Raw genomic sequence first — 25486 nt, 5'->3', positions numbered from 1 at the left:
CTATGGAAGCTGCCCTTTTCCTAGCCATCACACCCCAGTATTTCTGTGCTAATTGCAGGAATGTTGGGAGAGCTGGTGGAATTATCAGAGGCTGACCCCTCCCCTATGTGATCCACTCTGCACCACCATCATTCTGCATCTTCTGGAACCAGGGCTCAGGGTTAGGGGCCACATCTGGACTCTAGATTGAACCTGGGTCAGAGCTCTTATCAGCAGCAGGCCCCTGTGCCATGGCAGCGGGTGCCTGAACCAGCTCTCACCACCTCTGGCCCTCTGCCAAGCTGGGGCCATGTTCTACATTCCAGACCCAGACCCCAGCTTGGCTCTCTTTGTAAGGCCTGAGGTCAGGCCCGTGCTAGCTGTTGGCCAGCCCGTGGGGCTGGTGCCATGACCCTATTTCCTGTGCCAGTGCTTTGGCAGGCAGGTGCTCCTGCCTGACTGAGTTCCCCAGATAGCTCTGCCTGAGGCAAGGAAGACAGGCTTGACCTGTCAGAGGAGCCAGCCCTGCCCTCTGTGACTTCCTGCCCCCGTACCCGCAGCACCTGAGTCAGTAGGCCAGCCAGCTGGGACTGACGGGATGGGGGTACAGGGAGGCCAGGTCAAACCCCTTAAGCAGAGTGGCTTAAAGCACAGGTGAGCCACTGATGCTGTGGTGGAACCCACAGTCCCACCAGTTCTCACCAAGGCAGCAGGAGCCTCCAGCCCATTTGCTTTCACACTCTGCCCTGAACCCATCACCTTTTCTTTCCACTCCTCCCACCCATCTCCACATGGTGATTTCTGCTCAGCGTACATCTGCTCCTATCCCTGTTCAATTAAGATGTGCCATCAGCTTTTCATTTCTTGTTCAATGGAGGCAGAACACTCCTCCTGATTTACCAGTCCCTACCCTGTCTTGCCTCTACCCTTCCCGTCCCAACCTCAGCCCCTCATCCTCATTGTCCAGGCCATGTATCCATCTACCACAGGCCCTTTGCTCATGCTGCTCTTTCTGCCCAGAACTCTTTCCCCTGCACGTGGACTATGTCCTCTGCCCTCTGTCATGTGTCCTCAGAGAACTTCTCCTTCACGTGTTTAACTGTGTCTGCCTCTCCAGGTTGGAAGCTCCTTGAGGTCAGAGGTGGGGTCTTGTGCATCCACCTCCAGTCATACCTGTAGACTGAGTCAAGGGCCAGGCACAGACCAGCCTGCCTAAGGAATGAATGGATTTAGTGAAAGCCCTGTTACAGTTGCTGAAGGAACCTGTGTCCAGCCTCTCTGGAGCCAGCATCAGTGTGGTGGGGCACCCAGGGCCACACATTCACTTTGTCCCTCCTGCTTTCCCCACCCACAAGGCAGGCAGTGGTCAGACCAGTCCAAGCAAGGCAGTTCTGAGCCCAGCTCACCCTCTCTGGCCTGAAGTAAGTAGAGGCTGTGTTACTCACAGGTGACCAGCCCAGTGCCCTCCAGGAAGCTGTGGAGGCACCCATGGCCCCACCCAACTTCTCACCTTACTCTGTAGTTCCTAGCAAGGTAGGGGGAAGTCGGCAGCAGACAAGCTTTGGGAAGCTGGCTGGGAGGGGTGGATAGGCAGGTGAAGAGAGGGCTGGGTCGTTTGTTGCCTGGGTGAGGGATGGAGGCAGCCGCCACAGCTGGATGACCTCTGACCACTGGGACCAAAGTGAGGATGGGGTTCTGTGTGGGAATAAGTGTCAAAGTAGTGATCCAGGCCTGTGGGTCCCTGGGGACATAAGACCAAGACCAGAAGCAAGAAACAAATGGATGGTCCTGACTGGTATGGCCCAGTGGGTTGGACGTTGTCCTGCAGACCAAGGATTCCCAGGTTCAATTCCTGGCTGGGGCACGTGCCTGGATTGCGGGCTGGGTTCCTGCTTGGGAGTGTGCTAAGAGGCAACCAATCAATGTTTCTCTCATACATTGATACTTCTCTCCCTCTCTTTCTCCCTCCCTTCCCTTCTCTCTAAAAATAAATTTAAAAAATTTTTTAAAGGAAAGCCCTGGCTGGCATAGCTCAGTGGATTGAGCTCGGGCCTGCGAACCACACAATCGCGGTTCGATTCCCAGTCAGGGCACATGCCTGGGTTGCAGGCCAGTTCCCAGCGGGGGAATCATGAGAGGCAACCATACATTGATATTTCTCTCCTTCTCTCCTTCCCTTCCCCTCTAAAGATAAATAAATAAAATCTTTAAAAAAATTTTTTTAAGGAGCAAATGGGTGAAGGCACCTGCCAGAGTTCTCCTGGGCCCCCTTCCCCTGAGACCATGAGCTGGAAGGCAGCACTTACAGGGCTGGGGGTTGCAAGGGGCCTCTACAGGGCCTGGGGGAGGCATCATAAATCTCCCAGCAACAGCAGGCCCTTGTCCGAGACCAGGTGGGTGCAGAGTAGAAGGGGTGCTGGGGGCCTCCAGCCTGCCCTCCATGTTCCTGGCCACCACCCCTCCCCAGGCCTGCTTTGGGAAGTGGGACAGGGAAGCTTGGCAGCAAAGGAGGCCCTACTCTGGCCCATGGCTTAGTCTTGTGCAGAGGGGCTCCAGGTTGGTGCTGGGGTGGGGTCTGTGTCTCCAAGATGTCACCAAGGCCCCAGGAAACTGGGTTGATTAAGAAGATGGCCCCCAGCCCTGGCTGGTTTGGCCCCGTGGATTGAGTGCATGCCTGTGAACCAAAGGGTCGCCAGTTTGATTCCCAGTCAGGGCACATGCCTGGGTTGCAGGCCATGTCCCCAGTTGGGGCAAAGCGAGAGGCAACCACACAGTGATGTTTTTGTCCCTCTCTTTCTCCTTCCCTTCCTCTCTCTCTAAATAAATAAAAATAATTTAAAAAGAAGAAGAAGAAGATGGCCCCCAAACCCTAGTACAGACCTGTAGCACCCACCTGACGGCACTGGATAGGGATGGAGGGGACCCCCCCATCCAGCACCTTCTCACCTGCCCCAGTAATACTGGCCTGACAGCTAAGCTGGCTAAGGTGGGACCAGGACCAGACTGGGGGTCCGTGTGGGGGGGTCTGCCTGGGGTGAGATTGGGGCTGAGGTACAAAGAGAGGGGATGGCCCCCCTGTGCCCAGGGCCCAGCGTAGATCCTAAGTGAAGGAGGTAGGCAAATTGAAGATCCGAGAAAAGAACGGAGGTCCTGGGGGACCTGGATGCAGCTGGAGGGCCCACATCCCTCCCAACCACTGTGATGCGCGGCCTGATCTCTTATCTGAGGCCACAAGGCTCATAGACTTTTTACTGCCTTTGCCCACTGGTGGTTGGCTTCACCTTCTGATCAGCTTTCTCTCCCCCAGGCCTCTGATGCCCCTGCTGGACCCAGACTCCGGGCTCCTGGTTCTGGCAGGAAAGGTGAGGGAGAAGCTGGAACCACCCACCACCTACCCATGTCCACCCACATCAGGCCCCCAGGGGCTAATGCCTTCACTTGCCAGGCCTGGCCCTGACCTTTGACCTAAGCAGACAGCTGGGAGAGTGGGGAGTGCAGGATGTTACCACCTGCAGAAAGCAGGGACTAGAACAGTGCAGCCCAGGCTCCACCAGTGCCTCCTGTCAGGGTCCAGGCCTCCGAGTCTCCATCCACAAATGTCAGCTTCGTGAGGACAGGCGGAAAACAGAGCAGTGTTAGCACACAGCAGTCACTGTAAATACTAAGTGTGGATTCCTGGTGCTTACTGCACACACTCTGATGACGAACAGGCAAGATAAAGTCTACCGAGGGCGCAGCTCGTGGCCGAGCACACACCGAGCACCGGTGCCCAGTAGCTGTCTCCCGTACAGCTGTAGTGCAAGTCCCTGGAGACAACGGGAGGGAGAGTCGGTGCTGGACCTGGGGCTGCCCCAGGCCACCAGGGCCCGGCCAGCTCAGGTGTTCAGGCTGGGCTCGTTTCAGGGCGGGAGCCAGCTGCACTGCTATGAGGTGGCCCCCCAGCAGTTGGCACTGAGCCCAGGTAAGCTCTTCCTTCCCTCCCCTTCTGTGTTTTTTGTTTTGTTTTGTTGGGGGGAGATTTTCTCCTCCCCAGTTCTTCTTCCCTTTCCTCCTATTTCCTCCCCTCCCATTCCCTGACCACCCTGACTGTTCTCCCCTGGTATCCCCAACAGTGACCCAGTGCCTCCTGGAGAGTGTGCTTCGGGGAGCCACCCTTGTGCCCCGGAGGGCACTGGCTGTCATGGGCTGTGAGGTGCTCCGAGTCCTTCAGCTGAGTGACACAGCCATCATGCCCATCAGCTACCATGTACCCCGCAAGGTGAGGGAGGGCCTGGGTGAGGGGCTGGGAAGGCCTGGGGGATTCATGCCTTACTGGCTACCTGCCTATTTGTCACCAGGCTGTGGAGTTCTACGAGGACCTGTTCCCTGACACTGCAGGCTGTGTGCCAGCCTCTGAACCCCACAACTGGTGGACTGGAAGCAACCGGCAGGTAGGACTAAGGCCTGGCTGGCCACTCTTGGTCTCCACTAGCCCCTGGAAGCCCCTCTGACAGCAGTCCCATGTGTGGTCTCACAGCCTAGCTGTGCACTAACTCAGCTGCCGCATGTCCCCCATACCTTCCCACACCTTAACTGCTGCCTCTTCCCACAGGTGCAGAGGGTCAGCCTCAACCCAGCTCAGCAACCTCACCCCAGCTTCACTTCCAGCCTGGTGCCCCCTGCAGAGCCCTCCCCTGATGCAGCCCAGCCTGCGGAGCCACCCACAGGCGACAAGGACCCCAGTGTGAGTGGCAGGGCTGCCTGTCTCTCAACACCACAGTGGGAGCCCTGATGGTCTATTGAACCTTTTCTAGCTGTCAGGCATAAAAGACAGGAAGAGCCTCACAGTGTTCTCTAAATTGAACATTGAGTAGAAAGTGAGACTGTCACATAAGATCTAGATGTCTGGCTTTTCTTGAAATAATGGCAGATCTTAACCACCCTTGGCCCACTTGCCCGCAAATGCTGGGAGCCAGCAATTGCCGCCATCTGCTGTCCCCACAGTCTGACGACCACTTCATCCCCGCATTACCCCAGCCCCTGTCAGCGTCTGCAGTCATGCTCCTTCCCCACATCCCAGAGTGGGGCTTGATGCCCAGCTCAGCTTCCCACAGCCTAGGAGGAGGAGCCCAGAGTTGTGATCCCAGCATCCTCCCTCTTTGGCCAACACACCCAGGGGCCTGTGGCTGACCCCAGGTGCTTTGCCCCCAGGAGGGCTTCTCCTCCCCTCCCAGCTCTCTGATCTCACCCTCCACGCCATCCAGCCTGGGGCCCTCGCTCTCCAGCACTAGTGGCATCGGTACCAGCCCCAGCCAGAGGTCACTGCAGAGCCTCCTGGGTAAGTGGGTAGTAATGAGGGAAGCTAACCCTTTCACCCCAGCCCATCCTCTGTACCCCAGCCCTGTCTCCCCTCCTGATGGAGTCACATGTTCTATGGTAGAAAGTCAGTCTCATCTGGAAGAGGGCAGCTTGGATGTTCCCTGGAGCCCTCGGCTTCCATTGAGATACCTCAAGTTTCATTCCCAGGCGTCATTCTGGGCAGGTTGTATCGACTGGACCAGCAGAGGTCTGGGCCTGGGCATATGCCCTGCGTGACCCTGTAGTGAGGGGAGCAGACAGCCAGGACCAGGGCTGGCCTGGGGTTCTCCTGCAGGGCAGTGCAGGCGGAGGGTGGGCAGGCAGGGCATCCTCACAAGGCTTTGTGTCCCTGCCACCTGCCAGGCCCCAGTTCCAAATTCCGCCATGCTCAGGGCACTGTCCTACACCGAGACAGCCACATCACCAACCTCAAGGGGCTCAACCTCACCACGCCTGGTGAGAGTGACGGCTTCTGTGCCAACCATCTGCGTGTGGCCGTGCCCCTGCTCAGCAGTGGTGGGCAGGTGGCTGTGCTTGAGGTAAGGGCCTCACCCTACTGCAGCTTCCCCCAAGCCCCTGCAGGACACCAAAGGCAATGGGTACCTACACCATTTTTAAAAAGATTTTATTTATTTAAAGATTTTATTTAGTTTTTAGACAGAGGGCATAGGAGAAGAAAGAAAGGAAGGGAAGCCTCAATGTGTGGTTACCTCTCAGGCGCCCCCTAGTGGGGACTGGCCTGAAACCGAGGCATGTGCCATGACTGGGAGTTGAACCAGTGACCCTGGTTTGCAGACCAGACCTCAATCCACTGAGCCACACCAGCTAGAGTACCAGCCTGCATTCTCTGAGCACAAACCATGTGCTAGGCATCCACCCATCATCCTCCTTAATCCTTCCAGCTGCCCCATGTAGGGGTACCACTCTTATCCCCATATCACAGATGAGAGCATTGAGGCACAGAGAGGTTTAGTGACCAGCAGGATCACACAGCTGTGTAAGTGGTGGAAATGGGGGTTTGAACCCAGACCACCTGAGCCCCAAGCTGGAGCTCTTTCCACCACTCTATACTTATCACCCCCTTCACTTTCTGGGGCCTCATGGTTGGCATTTAAGGCTCAGAACATGAGGTGGCTGAGGCAGAGAGCTTGGGTCACCCAGCAGTGGAGCACCAGCTATGGGCGGGGCAGAGGGCAGACATGCTGCTTGCCTTGCAGCTCTGCCTGTTACTAATGAGACTCGGGGTGGGGGCACCTCCCACAGCTGCAGAAGCCCGGCCGCCTGCCTGACACAGCACTGCCCACGCTTCAGAATGGGACAGCTGTGACTGATCTGGCCTGGGACCCCTTTGACCCCCACCGCCTTGCTGTGGGTAAGGAGTCTGGGCACTGGGCTTGGGGGAAGGTCCTCGAGTCTTGAATGGGAGCAGGGAGAGTCTAGGTGTCTTGTGCCCAGCAGTGATGAGCCCTTGCTCTCTGCAGCTGGGGAGGATGCCAGAATTCGTTTGTGGCGGGTGCCCCCAGATGGCCTGGAGGAGGTGCTCACCACACCAGAGGCGGTGCTTACAGGTCAGGTGGGCCCTGGTCAGGGAGGGGGCAAGCAGTGACTCCTGAGGAGCTTACAGCTTCACCCCATGCCTCATCTCCAGGCCACACAGAAAAGATCTACTCTCTGTGCTTCCACCCGCTGGCAGCTGACCTGCTAGCCTCCTCTTCCTATGACCTTACCATTCGAATCTGGGACCTTCAGGCTAGAGTCGAGCGGTTGAGGCTGATGGGCCACCAGGACCAGGTAGGATAGCTTTGGGGGCAAGTGCCCAGCCACAGGGCAAGAGGCCACCTCTCATCTCTCCACCTGCCCCCAGATATTTGGCTTGGCCTGGAGTCCCAATGGGCAGCAGCTGGCCACTGTCTGCAAGGATGGACGCTTGCGGGTCTATGAGCCTCGGAGTACCCCTGAGCCCCTGCAGGTAAGCAAGATGGGCGAGATGGGCTGGGGGCAGTCCTCTGGCCCTTTGAGAGGCCTGACTGGACCTCAAGTGCTGTATTCCAACAGGAAGGCCCAGGGCCAGAGGGAACCCGTGGAGCCCGCATTGTTTGGGTGTGTGATGGTCACTGTCTGCTGGTATCTGGCTTTGATAGGTAAGGATGCAGGAACTCCCATCCCAGACTTCAGGATGTCCCCCTTGTGTCCCCCTTCCCCAGACACACATATACCTGTTAGGCATGCAGAAGCTGTCTTCATGCATCACTTATTGGATGGATGGATGGATGGATGGATGGGTAGGAGGGAGGGAGGGAGTCAACTGGGGGCCCAGAGGCATGAAAGCTGGGCCTATTGCAAGGAGCCCATGCCTGGTGGGAACCTGGTGCAGTGCATGAAACACAAAAACAAGCCTACTGGAGAGGGCCAAGGACTGAGCATTTGTCACTTTGGAGAAAGGATCAGAGATAGCCTCGTAAGGGGAGGTTTCATCTGAACTGGGTCACAAAGGGGCTAGTAACCGGAGGGTATCAATTGTGGGTGGACAGGCCAGGAAGCTAACCAGTCTGGCCAGAGCAGAAGGCAGGAAACCGACCCTAGGGAGAAAAGTCCAGATCCAGTGGGCCACAGAGGCCACAGAACAGGGGCCAGGGCCAGGGCCGGGCTGCCAAGGGTCCGAGAATGTCAGAGCAGGGCATTAGTTAGGGAGAAGTTGAGGCAGGATGGCAGTTGGGGACACTTGTATTAAGCCAGGCTTGAAGTTCTGAGGGCTAGATCATGAAAGAAGATGAGCAGGCCTCTCCTCTGGCCCTGAGGCCTTCAGGCCCCTAACTTGACAAGATAGGGGTTCTTGCTGGAGTCCTTGTGCTGCCCCATACCCCTCCAGCAATATGGACCTGTTTCTGTACACCCCCGACTCCCTCTACAGCCAAAGTGAGCGCCAGCTACTCTTGTACTCAGCCAAGGCCCTGGCTGCTGGCCCTTTGGCAGTGCTGGGGCTGGACGTGGCTCCTTCCACCCTGTTGCCCAGCTATGACCCGGACACTAGACTGGTGCTACTCACAGGCAAGGTAGGCTGGGGTGCGCAAGTGGGCATGGTGGGCAAGTTGAGACAAAGCTAGGTGAAGGCAGCTTTAGCTGGCCACCTCTCTCCCACTTATCCACCCTGCCAGGGTGACACCCGCGTGTTCCTATACGAGCTGCTCCCTGAGGCTCCTTTCTTCCTGGAGTGCAACAGCTTCACTTCCCCTGACCCCCACAAGGTGAGCCATCAAATCCTGTCCCTCTCATCCTCCTTCCCTAGGTGGCACTACATGGCTCCCTCGCCCTCTTGTGGCCATATGGGGAAGTACAGGGGTGTGTGGGGTGTGCTCAGAGGCTTCCATAAATTCAACCCTTACTAAAAATTAAACTATATAAGGTTAAGTTATATGAACCTGAAAATAATTGTATTTAAAGTGAAGGCCATAAACACTCAGTTTGTCATTTTCTTTTTTAAAAATATTTTATTTATTTATTTTTAGAGAGAGGGGACAGGAAGGAGAAAGAGAGGGAGAGAAACATCAACGTGTGGTTGCCTCTCATGTATCCCCGACTGGGGACCTGGCCTGCAACCCAGGCATGTGCCCTGACTGGGAATCGAACCAGCAACCCTTTGCTTCACAGGCCCGTGCTCAATCCACTGAGCTACACAAGCCAGGGCTCAGTTTGTCATTTTCTAATTATTTGATTTTATTTTATTTTGTCCCATTGAGGTTATTTACATCTGTCAGATCTGTCCAATGGAAAATACTATTGGGGTGGCCAAAAGTCGGTTTATTTTTTTCTGTAAAATAAAAGCCATATTTTTCATTTTCACCAATAACTTTGTTGATTGGATATTTTGAGTACGTCAGCTCTCTCCCACTATTGGCTTCTAGTGGGTAGAGGCCAGGGGTGCTATAAAAATCTTCCAATGCATAAGACAGCCCAACAACAAAGAATTTTTTTTGCCAAAATGTCAATAGTACCAAGAAACTTCCCAAACCACTTTTGACATGTTCATCAGTCACAGCACCTTCTCCGTACTCTGCACAAATCTTTTTTTGCACTTCAGTTGTGTTTTTGCTTTTCTTGAAATAATAAAGCATAATATGCCAAAAATGTTGCATAATTTCTTCCATCTTCAATATTAACGTGACTACACAAAAAATCCATCAATTTTGCGCCCTGACTGGTGTAGCTCAGTGGATTGAGTGTAGGCCTGGGAACCAAAGAATCGTGGTTTGATTCCCAGTCAGGGCACATGCCTGGGTTGCAGGCCAGGTCTCCAGTAGGGGACATGCAAGAGGCAACCACACATTGATGTTTCTCTCCCTCTAAAGATCAATAAATAAAATCTAAAAAAAAAAACAAAAAAGAAAAAAACCCATCAATTTTGGTAAGTTTTTTTTCAAGGTACACTGATATAACAGCTGTCACAATACAATCTAACAAAATTGTTTCTAATGATGTCAAAGACAGCTGAGCACTGCTGGAGCCATCTTACAGAAAACATTAAACAAACTTTTTGGCCAGCCCACAGGGGCCTGCCACTGTGTATCCCTGCCCACATCTCTGTGCAACAAGTCAGTGACGTCAGCCATGGCTGTAGTTTTCAAACCACAGCAATAGGGAAATACTACAAATCAAGGTGTTTTTCCTCCAGGGAGCCAGTTGTTAAACATGTGCCAGTATGCCACTGTCCAGGGATGGGCCCTGGTCCTGGGGGTCCCAACTGAGGGGTGCTGGTGCCCTGGGGGCCCAGGTGCCCAGCTGTGAGGTCTGGGCTACAGCCCCAGCATGACTCCCCTACCCCCTCAGGGCTTTGTCCTCCTGCCCAAGACAGAGTGTGATGTGCGTGAAGTAGAGTTTGCCCGATGCCTGCGGCTTCGCCAGACATCCCTGGAGCCTGTTGCCTTCCGGTTGCCCCGAGTCCGGGTGAGGATGGGGGCCCAGCCTCTCTCAGGGACTTTGAGGCCTGACTGTCCTAAGACTGCACTCTCACTTTTGGGGGGGCACCTGTTCCCTTACTTGGCTGAGATTCTGAAACTCATGGAAATTCCAGACTGGGGTTCGGGTCTTTCCATGCCCCCCTCCCAACGCATGCCAGCATGCCCTGGGCCTCTCTGGTCATTGCCTCAGGGCATCCCCTTCCTCTCTCCCTGCAGAAAGAGTTCTTCCAGGATGATGTGTTCCCAGACACAGCCGTGAGCTGGGAGCCGGCGCTCAATGCCAAAGCCTGGCTGGGAGGTGCTAACAGACAGCCCCGGCTTCTCAGCCTGCAGCCCCCTGGCATGACCCCAGGTAGGAAGAGGGACTGTGGTGGGTAGAAAGCAGCAAGCGGGTTGCGACTCAAGAAAGGGGCAGAAGACAGATCCTCTGTCCCTGCTGGTATGCAGAAACTTCTGGGGCTCCTAATGATGGGGTGGCTGCATCTACGGGCTCAGTCTCTAAGCCACTGGAGGATAGAGTTCAGGGTCTATGTTGTCAACACAAGTCCCCACCCCAAGTACATACTTACTCACTCACACACACATGCAGCCTGGTGTTCAGGGCAGGCCTTTTGAACAGGGTTGAATAGCTATTAATGCCACCTCTGGGAGTCTCTGCCACAGAATCCCCGAGGTGGCTGGGTCCAAAGGGCTTGGCAAAGAGCCCCCACCAAAGGGACTTTTATGCCTGATGTGTGTCCTTGCTCCACTGCAGTGAGCCAGGCCCCCCGTGAAGCCCCTGCCCGGAAGGCTCCATCCTCAGTACTCTACCTGGAGGAGAAGTCAGACCAGCAGAAGAAGGAAGAGGTAGGCGTGGGACAGGGCTGGCCATGGGGAGGGCACAGGGTCCCCTCAGTTGCTCTTCAGTTCTCTAGCCCAGCCCAGACTGGAACAGGAGCCAGTGTCATACCCCTCTCAGTTGAAGAGCTTGCCGGGGAGACCTTCCAGAGCCCTGAGGTTGACTGCTGCCCTCCAGGAGACACAGGACTTGCAAAGCCCGGGAACAGCAGACAGGCCCTGTCTTGGCCTTCCCCAACCTAGCCAGGACCAGAGGTTTTGGACCCAAGTGCATTTGGGACCCAAATGGTGCACACTTAAGCCTCTGAGGCAAAGTTCAGTCCCCACAAGGGACAGCTGCCTTGTGACTCCAGGGCTGTGTGTCACAATCTCTGCCTCTGGCTCTCCATCTCTGTGGAGCTGTCTTTTTCAATGAAAACTGTCCACTTTGTTGGGGCTTTAATGAAAATGGCTCTTTCACAACCTTGACAGGGTTTAAAGTGGGGTCTGACATTCTTGGGGTCAAAGGTCCTATTCCCTTCCCACTTTTTCTGTCTATTCTGCCAGCTGCTGAATGCCATGGTGGCAAAGCTGGGGAATCGGGAAGACCCGCTCCCCCAGGACTCCTTCGAAGGTGTGGACGAGGCCGAGTGGGTGAGTGAATGAGTGGGTCTGGCGTCCGGTCCCCGCCCTGCTCACTCCTGCAGCACCTGCCACCTCCCTTCCCCATGACCTCTCAACTGCCTCCTACTTCTTGGTTTATCTTCCCAGGACTAGTCTGCTCACTAAGCCACCTCTGGCCTCAGCTGCTGTTGCCACCTTCTAGAACCACCTAGTGCCCCTGCACACCTCATATCTTACCCTCAAACTGGAAGGCACGTCTTGGCTCTGGCAAAACTCATCCCAGAAGCCCTGGCTTTCCTTGGGCCTTGGGCACTTCCATGTCCTCTGGGCCCTGCTAAAACACCCGTGGATGATCTGCACCTCTGCTTTCTCTGGTACTGCCCACTCCTCCTCAGCTGCCTGGTAGCATGTGGAGCCAGACGCATGGGGGTGGGATGAGGCGGGGGGGCAGTAGCATGTCCCTGGGCAGGCCCTGGGCTCCCTCTCCCCCTACTCTGACCTGAGCTGCCTTCACCCAGCACCTTCGGTTAGTACATGCCACCTCATCTTGCCTGCTATCCCAACTCTGGCCAAAGGCCTTGGGGGCTCACCCCCTGCCAGGCCATTTGGAGTAGCATCAGCGTCAGGGGTCTGGGAACAGTCACCCTGTTCCCCAGGCTTGAAGTCAGGAGAAGGGAGCATTATAAGCTGGTCGCCTGATTAAGGGGGTGTGAGCCCTACAGGGGCTGGCCCGCATGTGCCTGGAATATTTTCAACAATTAAACTTTTCTATGCTGGCCACCTCTTGTGCTGCTGTGGTCTCTGGGCTCGCAGGGAAGGGAAGGGGACAGGAGTCTATGCTGAGGGTTCCCCCGATCACTAAGAAGCAAAGGTTCACTTTGCTTCCAAGGCCATCTCAGCTGCATCCTCCTCAAATTTCATTCATTCATCTAACACAGAGGCATTCAGGAGTACTCTGGATGGTAGATACCATAAAATAGATGGGGCTGACATGGGCCTCTCAAGGCACTTATTATAGTTGTATTATGCAGGGGAGCCAGACTGTGCAACTAAGCAAATAGAACTGTAAAGAAGATAACTTAGCCCTGGCTGGTGTAGCTCACTGGATTGAGTGTAGGCTGCGAACCAAAGGGTCGCTGGTTGGATCTGCAGTCAGGGCACATGCCTGGGTTGTGGGCCAGGTCCCCAGTAGGGGGTGCACGAGAGGTGACCACACATTGATGTTTCTTTTCCTCTTTCTCCTTCCCTTCCCCTCTCTAAAAATAAATAAATGAAAACTTTAGAAAAGAAGATAAATTATGTGGAAGGGAGCTACTGAGAAGTAGGGGGAATAGGATGTTCATGGTCTGAGAAGGTGACATTTAAGCTGGGAGCTAAGACTGAAAAGCCGAGAAGCCACAGAGAGAGCCATGAAAACGTTTCAGGCAAAAGGAAGGGTGTCCTGGGTGCTGAGGGAAGAAAGAATCTGGAGAGTTGGAGGAAAGGAAAGAGGGCCATGGTCCTTAATAGCACAAAGCAGCCCAACTTTCATTCATTCAACGAACATTCGGTAGTTGCCTTTCATGGATCAGCCACTCTTCAGGTGCGGAGCTCCAAGAGTGAAGAGATAAAAGGCATCCACCAGGAATCCACATTCTAGTGGGAGGAAAGAGATTATAAACAATAAACATAAAAATAAATAAATATTATATGGTAGATGATAACAGCTTTGGAAAAGGGGGGGATTAAGAGTGGAGGTTTAGCCCTGGCTGGGTAGCTCAGTTAATCAGAGCATTGTCCCAGTACGCCAAGGTTCTGGATTCCATCCCTGGTCAGGACACATACAAGAATCAACCAATGAATGCATAAATAACCGGAACAACAAATCAATTTTTTCCTGTCTTTCTCTCTAAAATCAATCAATAAAAATTTTTTAAAGACTGGAGGTTTAGCCCTGGCTGGTGTGGCTCAGTGGATTGAGTACAGGCCTGCGAACCAAACAAATACGGTTCCATTCCCAGTCAGGGCACAAGCCTGGGTTGCAGGCCAGTTCCCAGCGGGGGACGCACAAGAGGCAACCACATATTGATATTTCTCTCCCTCTCTCTCCTCTTCCCCTCTCTCTAAAAATGCATAAATAAAATCTTTTAAAAAGTGGAGGTTTGACTTCCGGCCAAGATGGAGGCGTAGGTGAAAACACTGTGCCTCCTCACACAACCAAATTTAAAGACAACAAAGTTTTAGTAACAAAAATGCAACCAAAACACAGAAAATTGAACTGTACGGAAGTCCCGACAACAACGAACCGCTCAGCCAGACCAGTAAGAGGAGTGGAGCCAGCAGCTGGTGGAGCGAGGTCGGGCAGGAGAAATTGGCCAGACTGACCCAGGCACCCAGGCGGCAGTTGGCAGATCCCAGGTGTGGGGTGGTAATGGATAGATCCAGTGAGGGCGCAAGGCGGCTGGCTGAGCACGGTCACACATTCGCACACAAATAAACCAGGTGAAGGAGCAAGCAGTGAGTTTACCGGAAGCAGCAGAGGGGACCACCATTGCTCCTCTTTGACCTGGCCCCCACATACAGCATCACAACCCAGCCACTGGGTCGCCCTGCCCTGGTGAACACCTAAGTCCCTCTGCCACTCATACATAACAGGCACAAACAGACCAAAACATTATGGCTCAAGAACAACTCAAAGCCCCAGAGCCTATAATTCTAAGCGACCAGAGATAGCCAAACTATCAGATGCACAGTTCAAAACACTGGTGATCAGGATGCTCGCAGAACTGGTTGGTTTTAGTCATAAATTAGAGGAACATATGAAGACTAAACTAATTGAAATGAAGAGAATGCACAGGAAACCAATAGTGATGGAAAGGAAACTGGGACTCAAATCAAGGGAGTGGACCAGAAGGAAGAAAAAAAAATGACCAAACAGAAAAGAAGGAAGAAACAAGAATTCAAAAAAATGAGGAGAGGCTTAGGAACCTCCAGGACATCTTTAAACATTCCAACATCCGAATTATAGGGGTACCAGAAGGGGAAGGGGAAGAGCGACAAGTGGAAAACTTATTTGAACAAATAATAAAAAAGAACTTCCCCAATCTGGCAAAGGCAGTAGATTTCCAGGAAATCCAGGAAGCTCAGAGAGTCCCAAAGAAGGTGGACCCAAAGAGGGACACACCAAGGCACATCATAATTACATTAGCCAAGATTAAAATGAAGGAGAGAATCCTAGAAGCAGCAAGAGATAAAGGGACAGTCACCTAAAAAGGAGTTCCCATCAGACTGTCAGCGGACTTCTCAAAAGAGACCTTACAGGCAAGAAGGGGCTGGAAAGAAGTATTCCAAGTCATGAAAGCCAGAGACCTACATCCAAGATTGCTCTATCCAGAAAAGCTTTCATTTAGAATGGAAGGACAGATAAAATGCTTCTCAGATAAGGTCAAATTCAAGGAGTTCATCATCACCAAGCCCTTATTATATGAAATGTTAAAGGGACTTATCTAAGAAAAAGAATGTAAAAAAATATGAACAGTGAAAGGACAGCAAACTCACAGTTATTAACAACCACACCTAAAACAAAAGCAAACTTAAGAGGACAGCTAGATCAGGATCGGAACCATAGAAATGAAGATCACATGAGGGTTAGCAACAGGGGAGTGGGAGGAGAAGAGGGGAGAAGGTACAGAGAATAAGTAGCATAGATGGTAGGTAGAAAATAGATGGGGGGTGGGGGAGGGGAGGGCAAGAATAGTATGGGAAATATAGAATCTAAAGAACTTGTGACACATGGACATAAAAGGGGGGAATGGTGGGGGAGGGGTGTGCAGGGTAGAGGGGAATGAAGGGGGGAAACAGGACAAGTGTAATGGCATAATCAATAAAATATATTAACATTTTTAAAAAGTGGAGATTTAAGCCAGACACAAAAGGCCACATATATTATTTTTCCATTTACGTGAAACTTCCAACACAGACAAATCCATAGAGACAATGGATTCTTGGTCACAAGGTCATGAGGGGGAAATGGGAGGTGATGAGTAATGGGTAGTGAGTTTTTCTTTGGTGGGGTGGTGGTAAAAATATTCTGGAGCTAGTGATTCTGAATATCCTAAAAAGTGAAACTGGAAAAGTCAGCGTTCATGTTGTCTGTCACTACCAGAACCAGTAAGTAGAGACAATGATTGGATCTTTAAGGGTGCTTTATTCAGATGCCAATGGTCTGAGAAGATGGCTGGTTATGTACCCCAAAACTGGCTTAACATCTCATCCCAAGCCAATTTCTTTATAGGGAGAAGGAAAGAAAGCTCTGGTAAGGGGTTTGGGAAGAAGTTAATCAGATCACAGTTGCAGTCCAGAGGTGATTTTATAGCGTTTATCTGCTCATCAATAATTTTTTATCTGCTTCAAGGATGTTCTCTCCTCAGAACTCAATGGCTCAGATACTGAAGCACAAAGGTTGAATTGCTTGTCGACCTCCGGGAGTCACACTTAGGTCATGCATGCCAGTTCCTGGAATAATAGCTTCCCATATGCATTACTGACTTAAGCCTATCGATTATAACTGAAGCTAAAATATTTAACTCTTGAGTTCTCCTATCAAAAGCACTGAATTGTACAATTAAAAAGGATGAATCGTACGGGGTGTGAATTATATCTCAATAAATCCATTATTAAAAGCGTTGGGAAGTAGGAGGAGACTATAAGGGGACTAAATGGTGATAGAAAAATATATAATAAATACATTAAAATAATATAAAAAGTTGGCAGGGGTCAGGGTGGCCCTCACTGAGAAGGCAACATTTGAGCAAAGACTTGAAAGAAGAGGGAACGAGCTCTCCGGAGAAAGTAGAAACCTGGAATGAAGCCTATTTTGAAGTTTTTCTTAAATATTTGTGAGAATTTGTTATCACACTTCTGTTCGTGAGGTGTTATATGTTTATTGCATATATTTTAGTTCTACACATTTTGGCAAAATCAAGCGAAGAAACTGCCCCACACAAAACCGATTTATTCAGCGTCACCTGGTGCACCAGGTTAAGCAAGAGGGCCAGCATGGTTCTGACAACAGCTTGTCACCTGTCCGGAGTTATCTTCAGAGCCGGAGTGGGAGAAAAGACACGCCCCCAACTCCGCCCACCTTTTTATGCGTAACCGACGACACTCCGCCCCTGTGGGTCGGGGCTACGCGCATGCCCAGCGCAGCGGCACGCAGGCGCTCTTCTCCGCTTCCCTTGACCTTTGACCTGTCGGCCGCCCTTGAGACGGGGCCACGGGGTTTGGGAGCCGGAGCCGGTGCTGGAGCCGGTTACCCTGAGGTAGAACGGCCGCCATGGTGAGGCCTGAATCCGGGACTGCCCGGGGAAGGGGAGGCCATCTCGGGCCCGGGGTGGAGGCGGCGAGTCCCAGCCGGGCTGCAGGCGCCGCGTTCCCCGTACGTGCCCGGCGGGAAGTGGGGTCGAGGGCGTACCTAGGCGGGCGCTGGCGGCCTCGGAACAGGGGAGAGCCGACTGTCTGGAAGGCAGGGCGGACCTGACTGGCAGGAAAATGCCCAGCAGACGTGATCGCCATGTGCGCCAGCCCGTGTGTGAACAGCCTGAGGTCCAGTCTAGCCCGGCACACGAGCCCCTGCTGTGTCCCAGAGTTAGTTGGTGGTGTCGCTCTATTGTCCCCATTTGAAAGCTGGTGAAACGGGCTCTGAGGCTTTTCCCAGTAAAGAGGCAAAAGTGGCTGGCAGGCCCTGTGACACTGAAAGCTGAGCGTTTCTGCGGTAACATTGACACCTAGAGCCAGTCCACAGACCTTTGCCACACTGGCTGTGTCATGTCACTTGGGGTCCTTTTAAAAGTGCAATGTCCTTACCTCTACTCCTAGAGGTTCTGTATATAGAAGTTCCCCAAGTGATTGCTTCAGGGTTTGAGAAGCCACTTCTTAACTGACAGTGATAAGGATAACGTAAGAGCTTAAGTTCTATGTAGACTTTTATTTAATTCTTATGAAGTCAGTGCTCTCACTGTCCCCATTAAAGTCACAAGTGTCAGAGACATCTGGAGTCCAGCTCCTGTGTCTCGAGACTCCATGTTTCCCACCACATTATTTCTGCCTTGTAATAGCCACTGCCGTTTGTTGAGGTCCTAGGATGAGCCCTCGTTGACTGGGTCCTTCACACCCACTCCCACATGTAACTCTGAGCTGCCCTCAAGGTTGAGTAAAATGTGGCTCTGGGGGCGTTTGTATCCTATAGAAGAAGGCAGGTCAGTCCGTAAATTAAGACAATAAGACAATATATTGCTAGGAAAAGAACGAGTGCTCTGGGAAGGTAGAAATAGGAGTCTGAGAAGGTTTCCCAGGGGGATGGGAGTGACATGACTAAGTCTTGAAGGCTGTTGGGTTTTGACAGTATCAGAATAGAAGGGAGGATATTCAAGGTTAAAGAGTATGGAGTTCTTTTTGGGGGGTGGTGATGAAAATGTTCTGCAAGTAGTGGTGATAGTTGAACAGCCCTGTGAATACACTTAAAAAGGACTGAATTGTGCACTTTTGAGGAGTGACTTATATGGTATGTGAATTCAGAGCTGCAGAGATTTCAGGCAAAGAAGTAGGGAAGCGCTGGCCTGCAAACCGAAAGGTCACTGGTTTGACTCCCAGTCAAGGAAATCCCTGAGTTGCAGGTCAGGTCTCCAGTTTGAGGGTGGGGAGAGGCAACAGACTGATGTTTCTCTCACACATAGATGTTTCTGGTTTCTCCCCCTCTCTCTCCCTCCCTTCCCCTCTCTCTGAAAGTAAATAAGTAAAATCTTTTTTAAAAAAGTTGGGAAGCTGATCTAGGAGTAGACAGATGGTGGAGAGAGGTGAGGGGAGGAGAAACCAGATAAGCCATTTGTAGCTGGACAGGGCTGGGGAATGGACTGAATTTTCAGGCTGTGGTGGTAGAGAATTGTGTGTATTGTGGGCGGATGGCTAGAATTCTGCTTCAGAAGAGGGAGTGGGAGGCATTTGGAAGTTCTTTCTGGGTGCTTAGATATTGTGAGACTTCAGTTTGGCCATAGCAGAGCTGATGGTGACTTGGTTAAGTAAGTATCCCATTCATTCAGATATGAATCAGGCACCAGCTGTGTCAGCCAGAGGCTGGGCTTGCACATGCCATGATATATACAACAATTGCAGTCCTGACTTCTCTCCTGCCTAGTTTTGATACCAGTAGCTGGTTGCAGGGGTCCTGCATGAACAAGCCTCCTATCTATCTCCGTGCACGCATGAGAGAAGGGGGTGAATCTCCGTGGCTGTCTATGCCCACCAGCCTGAGGGCCAGGAACTGTGCCTTGAAGGAAGCATTGCACATTGGGTTGTCTGAAAGCCAGGCTCCCTTCTTGATGCAATCAGTGTTGGATAAACCACATTCCTGAGTGCTCCCCAGTCTCCACACTACTGCCCTCCTTTGAACCAGCTGCAGGGCTGTGGCTCTGCATTAGGCCACAGTATTCCCCGGATGAGAAAGCATGTATGCTGTCCACAGTAGGTCCCAGGCCTAGAGTTCTGTGGCTCTGATCTCTGCTTCTTGACTGTCATTTTGGCCTGAAGTTGGATGCTGTGTCAGCCAGTTGCTCTGGCGGAGGTTCTTCAGGCCCAAGTGTCACTCTGGACCATGGGATGTTTTAGAGCTTTCTGGGAGAGGCCTTGGCCAGTGGCTGTCTTCGTCAGCTGTGGTGGATACAGCTGGCAGTGCTCTGCTCCCCATGAATCCTCAGTGCTGAGTATAGTTGATGCACAACTGGTGCTCAGCAGGTGTCTGGGTATTGAAATGGTGGGTGAGAGGCTTGGCTACACCATTCAACACCAAATAGGATCTGGTTAGGAAGCAAAGGCAGCTAGCTGTTGAGCTCCTCTGGACCTGCCACTGTCTGTCCTCTCATTCTTAAGTGCATTGCCTCCAGAGGGCCTTACAGCTCTCCTGTGAGCAGGATATTGTTCTCCCCACTTTGCAGATCAGAGTTCTGAAATCCAGAGGGGTTGAGTAATTTGCCCAGGGCTATAGAGCTAACCACAAGCAAAGCTGGGATTCCAGGTTGTGTCAGCCCAGTTCGAAGGCAGCGCTTTCGCTTTTCTTTTACACTGCTTCTGAGACCCCTGGGAATGTGGCCCCGCTCTTTGCAGCCTCTTCCCCTCAGTAATCGGAGAATCTATCAAATGAGCTGCTTTACTGAGAGGAGCTTTGTTATTCCATAGTGACTGGTCACTGTCAGGTTTTGTGAAACAAAGAATAGTAATAAATGAAACCCAACATTTATTGAGCACCTACAGTGTCATCAGGCTCCGTGCCAGGCACTTTACAAACATTACCTCATTTCATCCTTAGGACAGCCCCATTGTTGGTGAGGGAAGAACCCAAGGCTCAGGGAGGTTGAGAACTTGTCCAGGGCTCATACCTGGGATTTGCATGCAGGTGATCCAAAGCTTACCTGTGTAACCACTACACCATACTGCCTCCCCTGGGAGATGGCTTTCACAGGAACCTTGGTAGCCACAATTGGCAACTCCCTTGGCCAGCAGGGTGGCCTCTGAAACTTTGCAGGCCAGCCCTGCCTTCCCTGTAGCCATGGAGCTCTGGCAACAGGAACCATGGGCCCACCATGCCACTTGGTTTGAAACCTGCAGGGGATAGTTGGGATAGATGCCCAGTTACAGCCTTGTTCTTAATGTTCATTATTTAGCAACAGTTACCACGCTGGGCAGAGAGGTAAACCGGTGAGTACAGGGTGGTACGACATGGTTGCACTCAGGCGTGTGGCGGCAGAAGAAGGTATATTCCAAGAGTTGAGGGTGTGCCAGGCCAAGGGCACCCACTGGAGTCATCTAGTGGCCTGTAAGCCTGTCAGTCACACAGGACCTGCAGTTTATCCCAAAGCCTCCTGTCCCATTTGAGAGTGGCTTAAGGCAGGGTTGGGAGGTCAGGTGAGGCTTCCCAGTCAGCAGTGTCCATCATTCGTCTTTATACCTGCAAGACAGCCCTGTCCCCTTCTCTGAGCTTTGGTTTCTGGTGTGAAATACTGGACTTACGAAATTTCTACACTTACTCAAATCCACTTCTATTTATTACAGAAATTCCCGACAATAGCCCAGAATCATGTCCTGCCCCACCCACTAGGGAAGGGCAGGTTTGTTGGAGGCCAAACAAAGCCCGTTCTCAGTGTGGATTCCACTGGAATCTGAAGAGACCCTGTTTGGCTTCAGGGTTGGGTCCGTACTCCTTGCTAGGTTGTTTTGTCACCCTCCCTGCGCACCCCAGCACCCTGTGTGAAGTGGGCAGCCTGGGGATGCCATGGCTTAGAGCGCTGGTTCTGGGCCTCCCGCCTGCCTTCCCGAGTGCTAGCTGTGTTCCTGGGCTGGTCACTAAACACCTCTGTGCCTCAGTGTCTTTTTTTTTTAAAAGATTTTATTCATTTATTTTTAGAGGGGAAGGGAAGGAGAGAGGGAGAGAAATATCAATGTATGATTACCTCTTGTGCATCCCCTGCTGGCACCTGGCCTGCAACCCAGGCGTGTGCCCTGACTGGGAATCGAACTGCGATCGTCTGGTTTGCAGGCCTGCACTCAATCCACCGAGCTATACCAGCCAGGGCTCAATGTCTTTTTTTTTTTTTTTATTGTGTTTTTTTTTGTACCTCAGTGTCTTGAGTTGTTGGGATTAAATGGCACAACAGATAGAATGTTTTTGGTGTAGTGCCTGGCATACTGGCTTGGTNTTTTGTCACCCTCCCTGCGCACCCCAGCACCCTGTGTGAAGTGGGCAGCCTGGGGATGCCATGGCTTAGAGCGCTGGTTCTGGGCCTCCCGCCTGCCTTCCCGAGTGCTAGCTGTGTTCCTGGGCTGGTCACTAAACACCTCTGTGCCTCAGTGTCTATTTTTTTTAAAAGATTTAATTCATTTATTTTTAGAGGGGAAGGGAAGGAGAGAGGGAGAGAAATATCAATGTATGATTACCTCTTGTGCATCCCCTGCTGGCACCTGGCCTGCAACCCAGGCGTGTGCCCTGACTGGGAATTGAACTGCGATCGTCTGGTTTGCAGGCCTGCACTCAATCCACCGAGCTATACCAGCCAGGGCTCAATGTCTTTTTTTTTTTTTTGATTGTGTTTTTTTTTGTACCTCAGTGTCTTGAGTTGTTGGGATTAAATGGCACAATAGATAGAATGTTTTTGGTGTAGTGCCTGGCATACTGGCTTGGTTGATACTTGTTGATTGATAGGAAATCTAATGACAGAAAAATACGAGAACAAGGGAAACCACTTGGACATGCCCCATGCGTCCTCTGCACACCCAAGTTTGTACCGTCTCATTCACATGGTCATTTTCACACATGCTGGCTGTATCTGATCTCTCTTCACAGTGAGATCTGCACATTGGCCCATCTCGGCCTCCTTCCTGGTCTCCAAATGCCAGTTCCCTAGGCAGGTCCTGGCTGCCGCCCAGACATTTCTTATGCTTTCTCCCAGTTTTGGCTCCCTCTGGTCCCTCTGCCTAGTGAAGCCCAGTATTCCTGTCATAATTCTACCTGCCCTTCCAAACACATCCCAGTAGAAATGCTACTGTCTTCCAACGCCTCTGGTCACACACACTTTATGAGACTTCCCACTTGCCTCTCTGGTGCATGGAACCACATGGTCTTGGAGTAGGAGACTGCTGTGTGGCACTGTCATGTGTGGATGATTTCCCCTCGAGGCCTGGTGGGTGTGGGAGCTCAAGGGCGGGGGCCAGTGGACCATGGCAGTCTGACCGCTGCCTCGCAGGGAGTGGGCAAATGCATGAGCCAGTGGTGGGACAGGTCCTGCTCTTCTTCACCACCTGGTCGTTGATGTGTTTGTGGAAGTGCCTGCCTCGTGGGCATTCCCGGAAGGTGTAAGTGTTTTGCTGTTTTGTTGTGTTGAATGGAGTGCATTGAATAGTGTTGGGGGAATTAGAATGACTCTGAGTCTCCTCGCCAGTAGAAAGAAGGTTGGACCAGCTGATCTCAGAAGCACAGAAAGCGCCCTCGTGGGCTCTGATGGCAAACTGAGAATGAGTAGAGTCTGGGATGGCCCCTAGTCCTGGCTCCAGGCCACAGTATTATTCCTGAAGCCAGTGGCTTCTGTGCCCTGCAGCCATTAGCCTTGGCCCCTGTCTGACTCTGGGGACTCATTCAGGTTTACTCACCTGCTGTCTCAGGAGCAGCTGAAGCTACCCACAGAAGCTATTCATCAGAGAAGGGAGCCTGTGGCTGCTACTCTCTGCTTTATTATCTCAACTCTCCAGAGGCCTTACCACTCTGCAGCCCTTTCTAGGGTACCATCTCTAGGGGCTGCAGCCTTCTAACAAGTTGCCTGCTTTGCCCACAGGCCAAGTACCTGGCCCAGATCATTGTGATGGGGGTACAGGTGGTGGGCAGGGCCTTTACCCGGGCCCTGCGGCAGGAGTTTGCAGGTAAGTTTCACCCGTTTCCCCTTGGAGCTCCCATAGCTACGGGCCCAGGGCCCGTGCTGGTTGTGAATGTGGGAACTCTCTGTGGGCTGGGGCACTTCCATGGTGTGGGGGTGGTGCTGGACTCTGGGACATTCCCAGAGAAGAGAGTCTTGGTTGACATGAGCATCCAGGCAGGAGCTGGCTGCTTTTAAGGCAGAGTCCAGTAATTACAGCACAGACTAATTGGCTGGCAAAGCCCAGAGTACTTACTCTGACTCTAAGAAAAAGTATACTGACTTCTGAGTCTAGGGTCACTGAAAGGGAGGTGATCACCAAAGGGGAGGAGGAACTTGCAGCTTGCCTCGGTGGCCCAGGCAACTGGTGGACAGCCATTGCTGCCTTTCCCTACCCACTACTTTGCTCTGCTTCCCTTAATATCCTGAAGATCCCCAACTTTCTATGTGTGTGGATGAGGGGGCAGTGGAAAAAAGAGGGATGGGGTAATATTGTGGTCTAGGCTGGGGACTGGGCTCCAGGTTTGGGGACCAGATCCTGCCCACCAGTGGAGCAAATCTGTCCTCACTTCACTATTCTCCCATCCCCTCCCCCTAAAAACAAACCATTCCTGGAGAAATACCCTCTGGCCTTTTTTGCTCTGCCTCTTCTCCCATGCCACCTGGTAGGGGTGAGCCACCCACATGGAAGGCCAGGGGAGCTCTGGGCTGCGGGGGGCTGAGCACTAACCTGCACATTCACATAGCCAGCCGGGCCGCAGCTGACGCCCGGGGACGTGCTGGACACCAGTCTGCAGCTGCCTCTAACCTCTCTGGCCTCAGCCTCCAGGAGGCACAGCAGATCCTCAATGTCTCCAAGCTGAACCCCAAGGATATCCAGAAGGTGAGGCTCCTGGGCTAGCTCTGAGACAAGCAGACCAGAAGTAGGGGAGCAGGTCAGCAGTATGGGGAAGAGTAAAGGAGGCCTGGCAGGAAGGGGTGGGGTAGAGGCTTTGGCTGTAACCAGCTGGGACTCCAGTTTGTGGGAACCAATGTCTCTTATTTACAGATGCAAGACAGGCAGGAGCACTTTCTATGTGTGTGGATGAGGGGGCAGTGGAAAAAAGAGGGATGGGGTAATATTGTGGTCTAGGCTGGGGACTGGGCTCCAGTCCCCAGGGATAGAGCAGTTGGTAATAGCAGCCAAACCCCTCCCTCCATGGGTATCTGTCCACCTCTCTGCCCCTTAGAGGTTGCAGCAGAGTTCCAGGCACACAGGGCGGAGGGGTCGAGCCCTTTCGTTTTCCTTCTTTGTCATCCTAGCTTCCCCTGCCTCTTTAACTCAGACTGCACACCTCTCATCATCTCCCCTCCTCTGCAGAATTATGAACACCTATTCAAGGTGAACGATAAATCTGTGGGCGGCTCCTTCTACCTGCAGTCAAAGGTAAGTGGTTTTTGCTGCTGGGAAGATAGGAAGCCATGTTCCTGGCACTTCAGATCTTGGTAGGTAGAAAGGTGTGTGGGCCTTTCTTTGGTGCCCAACCTCAAGGAGGACCTCCTGGCTGCCGCAGCTGTCGGGCTCTGTCAGCCTAGGCCCTGTGTCAGCCTAAAAAGCAGACCTCTCAACAGCTGTGGCTTGAGGGAAGAGGACCACTGACCCCTGGCTGTTGGGATGCTGGAAGCAGCTCAGATCCCAGGTGACAGCCCACAGGTGCCCTGGGCTCGATTTGCCTGGGGGGGAGCCCCCAGGCCACCCTCTGGTCCTGGCACCAGACCTACCCACTGCCATCTAGGATGCACAGTTGGAACTGAACTGTCTTTTGCAGGCCACCCTACTCAGCTGTTTGTAATTTCTTCCCCAGGTGGTCCGAGCAAAGGAGAGGCTTGAGGAAGAACTCCGAATCCAGGCCCAGGAGGACAGAGAGAAAGAGCAGAGGCCCCAGACGTGACCACTTGGCTCTTCCTGCCCCACTCTGCCTACCACCTCTAATTTATAGCTTGGTAATAAATGTCTTTTCCATGTTTCTCAAGTGCACACATCCAGATTCCAAGAGGCAGACTGTTCTTCCTGCCAGCCATGGTCTGCCGAGGGGTGGGGGAGGGGACCAGGGTGGGTAAGTTTGGTGAGAAGCCACCCAGCCTGCCTGGCCCTGCCTAGCCATGGCTCATTCTGTCAGGTGTGGGACACAGCCCCTCCTGTTGTCCGTGCCAGCACCAGGCTCCTTCAACATCACCACGTTCAGGTGTACCCCCTCCCTTCTAGCTGAGGGACGGAGCCCCAGGACCTCAAGCTCTGTCACAGACTGCCTCTCCGCAGCTGGGTTTGTCTCTGGCATCTCAGTAATTTGGGCAGAATGCTCC

The 25486-nt window shown here is 52.6% G+C and overlaps 1 protein-coding gene across 6 annotated transcripts in view; it reads left to right on the top strand.

Annotated features, from left to right (window-relative positions):
- The window catches only part of CORO7 (coronin 7), a 72946-nt gene that overhangs the window by 43731 nt on the left and 3729 nt on the right, over positions 1 to 25486 (top strand). For 2 of the 6 annotated variants that reach the window (XR_005064129.1, XR_005064131.1), the window contains 22 exons: positions 3287 to 3341; positions 3883 to 3940; positions 4092 to 4237; positions 4317 to 4409; positions 4571 to 4702; positions 5170 to 5296; positions 5680 to 5855; positions 6580 to 6688; positions 6798 to 6884; positions 6965 to 7107; positions 7181 to 7285; positions 7372 to 7457; positions 8228 to 8369; positions 8472 to 8561; positions 10141 to 10257; positions 10488 to 10623; positions 11026 to 11117; positions 11655 to 11741; positions 23066 to 23150; positions 23890 to 24026; positions 24504 to 24569; positions 24988 to 25126. Coding sequence is in view for 2 of the 6 variants with exons in the window: in XM_037029843.1 (XP_036885738.1) it covers positions 3287 to 3341; positions 3883 to 3940; positions 4092 to 4237; positions 4317 to 4409; positions 4571 to 4702; positions 5170 to 5296; positions 5680 to 5855; positions 6580 to 6688; positions 6798 to 6884; positions 6965 to 7107; positions 7181 to 7285; positions 7372 to 7457; positions 8228 to 8369; positions 8472 to 8561; positions 10141 to 10257; positions 10488 to 10623; positions 11026 to 11117; positions 11655 to 11741; positions 23066 to 23150; positions 23890 to 24026; positions 24504 to 24569; positions 24988 to 25074 (2356 nt within the window). In the remaining 4 variants the exon portion in view is untranslated. Of the gene's footprint in view, positions 1 to 3286; positions 3342 to 3882; positions 3941 to 4091; positions 4238 to 4316; positions 4410 to 4570; positions 4703 to 5169; positions 5297 to 5679; positions 5856 to 6579; positions 6689 to 6797; positions 6885 to 6964; positions 7108 to 7180; positions 7286 to 7371; positions 7458 to 8227; positions 8370 to 8471; positions 8562 to 10140; positions 10258 to 10487; positions 10624 to 11025; positions 11118 to 11654; positions 11742 to 11858; positions 12492 to 16897; positions 17029 to 23065; positions 23151 to 23889; positions 24027 to 24445; positions 24570 to 24987; positions 25156 to 25486 lie in introns of those variants that run through there. The other 4 variants (XR_005064130.1, XM_037029843.1, XM_037029844.1 and 1 more) reach the window with 4 other exon arrangements.

Source organism: Sturnira hondurensis, unplaced genomic scaffold (assembly GCF_014824575.4).
Source record: "Sturnira hondurensis isolate 20B ecotype Veracruz unplaced genomic scaffold, ASM1482457v3 Scaffold0020579, whole genome shotgun sequence".
Taxonomy (NCBI): Eukaryota; Metazoa; Chordata; class Mammalia; order Chiroptera; family Phyllostomidae; genus Sturnira; species Sturnira hondurensis.
This window is presented reverse-complemented; position numbering and strand designations above follow the sequence as displayed.